The sequence below is a fragment of the Theobroma umbraticum genome, unplaced genomic scaffold, assembly GCF_002168275.2.
Source record: "Theobroma umbraticum cultivar Fairchild unplaced genomic scaffold, ASM216827v3 scaffold_67.0, whole genome shotgun sequence".
Taxonomy (NCBI): domain Eukaryota; kingdom Viridiplantae; phylum Streptophyta; class Magnoliopsida; order Malvales; family Malvaceae; genus Theobroma; species Theobroma umbraticum.
Window position 1 is genome coordinate 3,653,020 of NW_018397262.1, and position 11,036 is coordinate 3,664,055.

The following is an 11,036-nucleotide window of genomic DNA, read 5'->3' on the forward strand; positions in this document are numbered from 1 at the left end:
ATATATATACGGATTATGATTGAGTATATATAGTTAAAAATAAATGCAGTGAATTGAGATGGAACGAAATGTTAGCTTTTTGGAAGTGCTCAACATCACTCATAAACGTTTAGCGAGTCACGATGATTTTATAGATAAGTCTAAATCCACTAGTGTATATACGAAATTGATTGATTTTTACTTCAAAGTTGATGATATAATTGAATACTAATCTTTTTTAATTTTTTTCTAAGAAATATATAATTTTTTATTATAGCAGAAGTATGGTGAAAATTCATCCTTTCAGCCAGAATTCAAACTACATGCTTGGACTAAAGTAATCGGAGAGATGGAGACCACACCCACTCATGTGTATGGGTTTGATACTTAAATGCCTGTTGTAGCTCTACGTAATGGAACACATAGCAATGTAGCAACATCTAAGTCACGTTGTGGCCCTATCAACTCAAACGCTACTAGTTCTGTAATTGCATTGGAAGAAAAAGTGAAAAATCTTTCAAAAAACTTGGATAAGATATGTGAGGAAATTAAGGAAAATAATGCCAATTTAATGACAAATATGATGGAAGCAATGGCGAAAAGTATGAGTGAATTTATGGCACATATGGAAGCAATAATCGTGAGTAATGTGCTTTCGAAACAAGAAAATATGAGTATATCAAGCTCAAATCTTGACAAGTAAGAACACAATATTTCATGATATGATGTCTCTTTTTTGTCGTTGGACTTGGGTATCTTTTTAGTATGGGCATATAATAGCACATTTAGCTTTATGTTTATATTTGTTTAGAATTTTTAAATATTGTGTGCTTATGATGATTTTTAATTGAATGAACTTAACTTTGAATATTGATTTTTTATGCATGTTTCTCTTATAAATTTTGAATGTGAATTATGGATGTCAAGTGATAATTCATTATCAAAATTTAAGTTGGTTGAAAAGGCATTATGGACAGAACATTTTGTTAGAAATTACTAAAAGAATTTCTGTTGGAAATGCATCACTAATGGAAAATTTTTTCAGAAATTTTCAAGCAAAATTTTCGTTGGAAATGCATTTTAGTGGGAAATTTCGTGGGAAATTTTCAACGAAATTTTGTGGGAAATGCTTTTTGAATGAAAAATTCTATTGAAATTTTCTTATGGAATTTATGGAATTCTGTCAGAAATGCATTCCTAATGAAAATTTTGCCAAAAATTTCCAACGAAATTTTTTGTTCCATTGGAAATTTTCAACAAAATTCCATGAAAAATTTAGTTGGAAATTTTCAACAAAATTCCATGGAAAATACTTTTCCTACAAAATTGACGGAGTATGCACTTTTTCCAATGAAATTTACTGATGGAATTGTCTATTGGAAATTTTCTAACGGATTTTCAATAGAAGGTACTTCTGACAATACTTTTACTGATGAAATTTTCAACAGATTTTTCTATTGGAAATTTATCAAAAAAATTAAGTTCCAATAAAATTTTAACTTTTTTCAACAAAAAATTTCATCGAAAAAAGCTTGGTTTTTTGTAGTGCTTGATACATTCTTGAAAAATTTTAACTCTCATACATTTGCACTTATATAATTACAAGCTTGATTATCTTAGTTGTGTGATTTTGTGAAGTTATTAAACTCTCCCACACACGCACTTCATAAATGTCTACAATCTTGAATGACTTAATTGTATAAGTATTAAGCTTTCTTGAACAAGGTTTCATAATCTCCCTAACATTCACTCTTGAGATGTTAAAGTTGAAAAATAAGTTCACAAGTGGTGGAGTTTTTCAATATAATTGATCTTCACAACAACAAGGTTATCTCAGGTCAAGAAATTCATTCTCAGCTAAACACTTGATTGCAATGAAAATATGGCCAAAATTACAAACTAAAATGACAAGGAATCTTGAGTAAACAAAGCTCCAATGGATATTAAAATAAGGCAAATCGATCTAGTGGCCGAATGGGTGAGAAAATATGAAAATACATAGCCATAGTCGATCCTATAAGAGAGGTAGTCGATCTGATGGCTGCTTGGACGTGAAATCTGACTTTTGAGAAGCCTTAGTCAATCCTCAGAGAAAGGTAGCCAACTATCCATGCCCAAAATCAAAAGTGCATGCTCTCGGGAAGAGAATTGAGTAAAGGATGATCATACTCAACTATAGAGGCCCTAATTTGAAAATTTAAAGAACCATAGTTGATCTTAGGAGTGTTATAATCAATCCTAAGGCTTCACTAATGACTAGATTTATTGCAAACTTGTGTTTAACGGCTAGATTCTTGTCTAATTCATATCCAACGGCTCCACAACTTCCTTAAGTATAAGAAATATCATTTGGAAGCATTTCAAAGTGAGGAAGAAGAAAGAAAAAAATGAAACTAGATTGTATTCCTCTTCCCATGTTTTAGAAGCGGAAGCTTTTGAATTCTGATGAAGATGATAATTTCCTAAGGAAACAAGGGAAGAACCTTGATGATTATTGGCCTGACATTATTTTAGAGCTAGGTTCGTTGGTTGATCATCAATTTTTCAGTCTTATCATGTTTCCATCTTGCTTTGCTTAAGGGGTTTTAATCCCCTTTTTGCATGGTTAGGTTCTCAAAGAAATCTTCGATAGTCGGCTTAACGATAACAATAGGGTAAGAGCTATCTATGTGAAAACTGACGATGGACTTCTCTTTCAGGTCGAACTACTCGTTCGTATTCCTAAAACACACGAACGCTTCTATGGCATCATGCTGGAGCTGTTGGAAAGAAAACGTGTACGAATCCCAGAGACAAATGAAGTGCTTATTCAACAACTTGACTGGCCTTTGACACAGTTTTTACCTTCCAACTCTCTTATAGTTGGTGAGTTTCATGCTTTTTTTCTTTTTCCCTTTTAAATTGAATGTTTGGGGTTAACTGATTATATAGTATTCTTTTCATTTAACTGATTATATAGTAGATTGTTGAATGAAGAGAAACTCTATATTTTCATGCTATTATCTATTTCTCCAAATTGTTAAAGACCAAGTGTTGTGGTCTTTTGTAATTGACTTAATCAAGTAATTATCATACATATATGGCGCTTAATAAGATGGAATGTTTCTAATTTTCATGTTATTTTTTCTGATTGAGGATCATATAGTTGCTATATCTCAGAGATATATAATGTTTTTGCTGCTGACCAAGGCAAGTTGCGGTTTGTTGCTGCAGTTTCTGATTACCCATTGAGTGCGGCATACAGTACAGCATTGATCCGCATAGCACTAGCAAACAAGTGGAAGCTCCACTAGCAATGGTGGATGTTTATGTTTTTCTTTCCATTTTAATCAATACTCATCATATGTTGAACTTAACGAAATTATAAGCTTGTGATCTGTATAACGCTCAGATTAGTTTTAAGACAATTAACATACTTATATTTAAGTTCCTAATAGTAAATACCTTTAGGTTTTCTTAACAGTTCTTAATAGTAAATAGTTTTATTAGCTTAGTGCAACATCACTTGTGCACCAACCACATTGACCCTTCTCACATCTAGTGTGATGCAAAAGAATAAATGCTTCCATTCTGAAGCATTGTTATAACAGTTTGAGCAGCAGGGGTGCAAGGTGTAGGGTGATTTTGATGTATGGTTGTGTAATAGGGAAATAAAGATTCCAACTTTGTAAGCACAGGCCAAATGCTAGCCTGTATACTTTATATCATAATAAAACTCTAATGCTTTTCAAAATAAATAAATGCCTCCAAAACTCGATAATGATCTACTTCCATGGGTTCAGGGCTCCAACATATATAGCCTTTTCCAAACTTAATTTTTTCAACCAGATCAAATTCTCATTAACCACAATCTAGACTCTGACAAAAATAACAGTAACCAAAATTGATTTTGCTTTCCCTTCTGCTGAAATGGACGATAGAGCGAAAATTAAAAGAAAAAAATAAAGTTTATGTATATTTATTTTTAAAGACTTGTAAAATTTTATATTTGTTTATTCATTGATAATTTATAAAATTTATATATTGACCATGTATTAAATATAAATGGTATAATACTTGAAAAATTTTTAAACTGTTTAAGAAAATCTTAAATAAGTCATTATTTTTCTATTACATTCAATTAAATTTTCATATTTTTATTTAAATTAAATAAGTATTTATAGCGAACAATGGGCTAATTGTTATTAATTAAAAATACCACTTTTCATGTTATACTCACGTAATGTTGACATAGATGATGAAATATTGTAGTACCATGTCACTTTTTTGTTTGGGATGTTTAGAAGTGGCACTTTTAGTTGCTTTTCATCAAAAGTGAATCCCAATACGTATTTTTATGTTAGATATACATGCTGTTTGTCTATCATTGTTTTAATATTTATGTAATACGCTCAGGTGCAATGTAGAATTACAGATAGCCGACTCTGCAAGTCAGGTAGGAAACAAGCAGTATATGTGAAGACGGATGAAGGGGTTTTGATTAAAGTTGAACCAAATACTCAGATACCAAGGACACCACAACGTTTTCGGAATATGATGGGTGAGTCCCGGTTTATTATCTTGATGGTTTTATTATCTTAGTAATATGTTTGGTTCTTGCTATTAAATTCTTAAGAGAAATGAAATTGAGTATTATCAACCATTATTTAGGTGATGCTGCATTCTAGTTCTCATTTTTTTCTTCTACGTCAGCTTGTTAACATATGTTTATTGCTACGGCAGAGTTATTGCAAAAGTTCAGTGTCAAAGCTGCGAATGAACATGGAAAGCTTTTGCGCTTGGTTGAGAATCCTGTGACTCAACACCTCCCAGCCAACTCCCATAAAATAGGTCAGACTTCGGCAACATGCATCTGCAAGTTATAAGCAGAACATGTGCTATTTTTCCATTAATGTGTTTCTGAAGCTAACGCATTGTTGCTTTGTAGGTCTTTCTTATAGTTCAAACAAATTGGTTTGTCTAAAGGACTATGTTGGTGGTATTAGTGACGACGAGAACCTTGTTTTTGTGGTATTCTCTAAGCTATTGAATCTCACTTTCATCATGGTTTTTAGAATTTTTTTTATGTCTCTATTGTCTTACCTGGAAAACGAGTATATTTTTATAGGTTGGTGCAATGGCTCATGGAAAAACTGATGCTGACTATGTAGATGATCTCATATCAGGTTATGCCTTTTCCATTATGTTTGTTATAATTAAGCGCTTTATGCTTGAACATGCATGTAGTAGCTTCCCAACCTTTTTCTCTGGATTTTAATTGATTAATGGCGTACAACTCAAAGATGCTCTTTAGTGAAGGCATGAAGATCAATGGATATTCACTTATCCAAAAAAAAAAATAAAAGTTTGATGGCTATTCACTCATGCTAGATGTAGGTGGCAATATACTCTTGCAAAAAAATCATTAACCTATACATTCAATGAATCCTTATAATATATTGGACTCAAAATATATGAATGTATTCGGCTTTGGGTTCATTTAGGCTGAAGATTTAAGACCTGGACGCTTTTCTTACACCAAAAATTCATAGTGTTTGAACTCTGAAGGGTTGGAGCTTTGATCTGGAAACTACCTTTGGATTTTCCAAACCAATTTGGGAAGCAATAAGCTCACGGTCGAACCACTCATCATCAGCTTTTCTAAAAAGAAAAGAATTACTGAACCCAATCAATCCCTTGCATACATTTTTCATTTTTATTTGAAGGGGCAGGTATTGATTGCTGGCATAGTTTGCGGTGACTATATGGTCTGTTCATGAATTTCATTTCTTTTTTATAGTTAATCTGTGGTACATGAATTGATCTTGCTTCACACTGGGATTCAGAGGACTCTGTGCATGTGCAATAATCTGTGCAATTTTAGTGACATGGACTTGACTTTGTGCATGAAGTTTATAGGGGTCGGATGAGTGCTAGAATGTGTGGAGAGCAAATGGAAGATCCTATGAACATCCTCTTCATCTTTCACTTCAAATAGTTTTGTAAAAGAGTCCTTTTTGTTTGTGATATTGATATTTTTCAAACACCTTGGGTTTCCTATGTATGAGAAACCTCATGATCCGATGGCTTACTTGCTGAAATCTTTGGAACCTTGGTTTCTTTCTACCATTTTTTTTTTTAAGATTATATTTTAACTGCATTCATATATATCTTCTATCATATCATTACTATCATGAATAGCTAATATTACCATTGCTTTACAAGCACCAACAGAGATAATACAGTTGAATTTTATCCTATGGGACTGAGGAACTAATGAAATGGAATTGGAAAAAGTCGATGTGATAGCTATCCTTTCATAACTTTACAATCGATTAGGAATTAATTTGGATAATAATCAAGTCTTAAATTTTGTGTTTATTGGTAATTACAAATTAAGACATGATTAAATAGCTATATATGAAAAAAAAATTGCTACCTAAAGGTTGGTAAACATATAAGCTTTAGATAGTTAGGCATGTAGTAAACTTAACAAGGTATAATATAATGTTTTAAAAAGTTTTTGAATTATTTAAACATTTTTAAATAAATTTTTATTTTTTATTTGGTTTAATTAAATCTTGTATTTTTGTTTTTAACTAAATGTGATTTTATGTTTAATGGTTGATTAATTACTATTAATTAAAGTATTAATTGTCATTTCATTTTTAGATCAATTGACATGTTAACTAATAATAGATATTTAACTGTTAATTATAAAAAGTTAATTAATTTAAAATGAAACATATAAAATATTGATTGAAAGTAATAAAAAAATCTTATTTATACTTCTTAAATAATTTAAGAACATTTTTTATTTTGTACCGTCTAATAAAGTAAAGTGAATATCAAAATTGAGAAGTATTTATTAGTCTGTGACTTCTTATTTTCACGTGTATAAATAGCTAAGAACTCATTCTTTTGCATTATCTTTTCATCTCGAAACTTGAGAAAGACCATCGGAATAACTAGTCATGACATCTCTGAACTTGAGAAAGACCGCCGGAGAAACTAGTCCTAATACGTGCATGGATCAAGGAGCCAGAGAGACCATCAGAGAAACTAGTCATAATACGTGCATAGATCATGGAGCGAGTCAGGGGCGTCCCGTTATCTTCTTTCTTGATCGCTTTGATGTTGAAGACGACGTAATAGTCTCTCTCTTTGCCTTCTCTATTTTCTCCGTTTTTCCAGTTTTCTTGTTGTTACTAGTAGGGTTTAAGCCTCTGTTAAATTTGGTTTCTTGAGCTATTCAAAAACTTAAAGCTGCAAAGAAAAATGAGAAATGTATAGGCTTTGTATATTGTTTTCCTTCGTGCTTGATCGCTTTGTTGTTGAAGACGACGTAATTTTACAATATCTCTCTTTCCCTTCTCTATTTTCTCTGTTATTCCGGTTTTCTTGTTGTTCCTAGGGTTTAGTTCTCTGTTATATTTGGTTTCTTGAACTGTATAAAAACTTAAAGCAGCAAAGAAAGAAGAGAAATGATATGCCTTGTTTATTGTTTTGCTTATTGAAAACATTTTGCTTGCGTCGCAAGAAAATGGATGTAACAGCGTGATCTCCCATTCTTTCTTGCAGGCAAGGTCACCCACACCCAGCTCTTCAGCATCCGCTGCCAAAGCACACTTAGGGGTTCGATATTTCAACTAATTCTTTTAATTATAACCCAGTTTTCCCCTATGTTTTTTTTTCACCTAACAAACACAAATTTCGGTTTTGATTACCTTAGGTTCTTAAGGAGTTGCTGCAGTCCCGTCTGACACAGTGTGGCAGACTTAGCCATATCTATCTCAATATTAAAGGAAGAGGACTGTATCGAATGCTCCCTAATCTTGCAGGGAATATTGATTTTGTAAATCTTGAAGAAAGAGAATTTCAGAGACATATGGGTAATTTTCATTCTATTGTTGGGATGATTCGTTTTCTTTTTGTTCATTACACATGTTTATAATTATAGATTATGCACAGAAGATTTGTTTCAAAGAGGACTGGTTCGCAAAATTGGTGAGCCTGCCGTTTTTCGCGAGATCTATTATAAACCAAGTGAATTGTTTCCTGGATTCACTGTGATAGGTTAATTTTTTAAACCTTTTCCTTGTTAACTTAGTCATTAGGTTCCTTTAAACATTATGTAATTTGATATTATCAGGTTGGGTCTGTGGAGAGGAATTCAATCATTTACCTAGCATGGACAACTATTCCTTTGCCCCAAATACAAATTATGTTTTTGTGGTAGGTTACAGATATTAGATATTTCATCCTATCCGTACTTTTTTCATGTGTTAATTTGAAACTCATTTGATGTGTTTGAAATGAAAATTGATTAGATTGGGAAGATCAGAGGTTGTGAAATTGAGAGCCTTATCACTGAATACGTTCGAGGTATACATATTTTGAAAATGCTTAAGAAGTTGCCTTGGTCTGATACGTAATATCTGATCTTAGCTTGGTTGTGACAAGTGCTTTGTAATTGCAGCTCATGATTGCCCTTCCATGAGTGCTCAAGCCTTAGCAGGATGGGTTTGTTATGCGCTTGGGGAGAAGTTGAATCTCTAAATTCCTGCATCATATGTTTGCTCACCAGATTACCTAACAGAGAAAAGTGAAACTAGAAGCTTTTAGGCCTTGAGGACCCAATATCATAACAAACTGTTGCTATGGTTTTATGGCATATTACAACAATATTCATATTCCAGCTATTGAAGTCCATGACCTTGTGTTTTCCTCCAACTGTTAGGTGCATGATTCCTGATTATGGCCGGTGCAATCACAGACTCCCTGTAAATGTCCATAGAAATGGGATTTATTGCAAGTGCATTTAGAGATTGTTTGGCATTATGTTTTTTGACTTAAAAGTTATTATCAAAAATAATAATTTTAAAATTAAGTTAAAACTGTTTAGTAAATTTATTTTTATAAATAAGCTATTTGGTAAAATAACTTATATAAGTTCTAATTTTTGTTAAAAGTTCTATAAAGAGTATTTAATAATTAATTTTATATTAATCACAAATTTTTTTTATTCACAATGAAAAAAAATTAACATTATTTTTTCATCTATTTAAAACAAATTTTTGCAACTATAAAAACCAGGCATGTTGGGATTGAAAGAGGGTATTTTTTTAGAGGGTAATGTTGAGATTATTTTTAATAGATGTGGACTTTTTTAGAACAAAAAAAAATGTTATTTTTTTTAAAAAAAAGAAGAAAGCTCCTAGTGGAGCTTTTTTTGTAACTTTTTTTAAATTTTGTTCTTTGAAAAAGAGTTATTTTATTGACAAGCTTCTCAAATCCTTATTTGGTCCAGTTTTTGTTTTTACTTTGAAAGCCAAACACTGTTCTTTGCTTTTATAATAATAATAATAATAACTCTTCAAAGAGCTAAGCCAAAGACTCTCTAATGCCATAGCTAGTTAAGAACTTTGGTACTCTAAAATGCTTAATTATTTATTTTTTTGAAAGACAATTTGATATCATAATAAAGCTTTACCAAAGATTACCATTTTCAAGTAATAAACCAAAGACACTTATCTATGGTGCCATGACACAATTACTTACAAAAATTCACATATCTTCCCCCATCAGTTGCCTACCAGACTAAGATGAACTTTCTTATCCATAACCCATAGCAAAATGCTCATATTTATCTACTAGTTTTTGGATTGTGCTCATGTCATGATGCAAGACACTATGCCCAAGTCTATTATTGGAGGAAATAGAACAAGTTGTGATTGATGTGGCTTAGTTTATTGTCATAGACAAGATTGATGCATTATTATTAGAGTTCAAAGCTATTGATTGTACTTTAAAAGTGCCATTTGTTTCACATTAAATCAAATCAACATGGGAGAAAAGGAAAGTATTGGCATGTTAAAATTGCATAGTAGGGTAGTAGGCAATAGAGTTGGGGCACAAAATTAAGATTATTTATCTCTAAATGAAGGGATCTGGTTTAAATCCTAAATTGGGATAGGATATTCATCTTTGATTACATAATCTAAAATTAAATGTAAAGAAGGAAAGACATCAGGAATTAACAGAAAAAATTATCCATCAAATTAAAAGGCACAATTGTCCTAGAAAGGCGTGGTACACGTCGCCTGCCTTGACACCAGTAACTTCTTATCAGCTGTAACATCAACCATTTGTCTTTGCCCATTGCACGCGCATTTTACCGCATAAAACCACCTCAGTCTTTGTCTAAGGTTTCGTAAACACCCCACTTACTCTTCAGACACCATTTTCTCATCAAAGAAACATGGAGGTTACCCCTGTAATTGGAATTTTGCTTTCTTTCCTTGTTGTTGGGATATTGATATGGGGATGGAGAATCTTAGACTGGGTGTGGGTGAAGCCAAAGAGGCTGGAAAGGCGCCTGAGGCAACAGGGTCTTACTGGCAATTCTTACAGGTTTTTGTCTGGAGATATCAAAGAGAGCTTCGCCATGAGCAGACAAGCAAGATCCAAGCCTATGCCCCTCAGTGATGACATTACGCAATATGTTGCTCCTTTCCTTCATCAAACTGTCAAGAATTATGGTATGCCTAAATTGGAAATAGTCTTCTTTCATCTACTAAATCTCGTTTTGATCTCTTAATAGTTTGAATGTTGTTTTTTCCGATCAAATTATGATTTTATTACAAAATTTTTAGTGTTTTGTTCCATCTTAGTAACATGAGAAATGGTTTTAGTCCGTTCAGTTTTGACATGGATTTAATTTTGTATCAATTTTTTGATACATAATTAAATAAATCCATTTAATCGACGATTATTTTAATTATATGTGTCGATTACTGTGATTGTTGAAGATAGGAAGTTTTATTCAGTGAAAACAGTGATTAATTGAAAGAAATACTATCAGAAAGAAAATGTTTAAATTTAAGCCAATTCTTTTTCCCAGAGTATTTTAATTTATTGAAATGGCAAAAGGGAGAAAAACTAAAAAAATAAATGAAAGTGAAGGGCAAGTCAAAGGGCAAGTCAAAAGTCCATTGGAGCCCGCAAGCTATTTTGCTAAAGTTGGGTATATGATGTCATGCTTGGGTTAATAATTGTTCAATGGTCAAAATTCTTAC

The 11,036-nt window shown here is 32.1% G+C and overlaps 2 protein-coding genes across 2 annotated transcripts in view; both read left to right on the forward strand.

The window, feature by feature from the left end:
• The window catches only part of LOC110419662 (ribosomal RNA small subunit methyltransferase NEP1-like), a 6,208-nt gene extending 972 nt beyond the window's left edge, over positions 1-5,236 (forward strand). Inside the window, exons 2-6 of the mRNA XM_021432757.1 lie at positions 2,403-2,503; positions 4,386-4,519; positions 4,702-4,809; positions 4,907-4,989; positions 5,087-5,236. Coding sequence (XP_021288432.1) covers positions 2,403-2,503; positions 4,386-4,519; positions 4,702-4,809; positions 4,907-4,989; positions 5,087-5,236 — 576 coding nt within the window. The remainder of the gene's footprint in view (positions 1-2,402; positions 2,504-4,385; positions 4,520-4,701; positions 4,810-4,906; positions 4,990-5,086) is intronic.
• A 4,920-nt stretch (positions 5,237-10,156) lies between these two features.
• LOC110419001 (cytochrome P450 72A397-like) overlaps positions 10,157-11,036 on the forward strand; it is a 5,013-nt gene continuing 4,133 nt past the window's right edge. Inside the window, exon 1 of the mRNA XM_021431852.2 lies at positions 10,157-10,499. Within this exon, the coding sequence (XP_021287527.1) occupies positions 10,220-10,499 (280 nt within the window). The 5' untranslated portion in view covers positions 10,157-10,219. The remainder of the gene's footprint in view (positions 10,500-11,036) is intronic.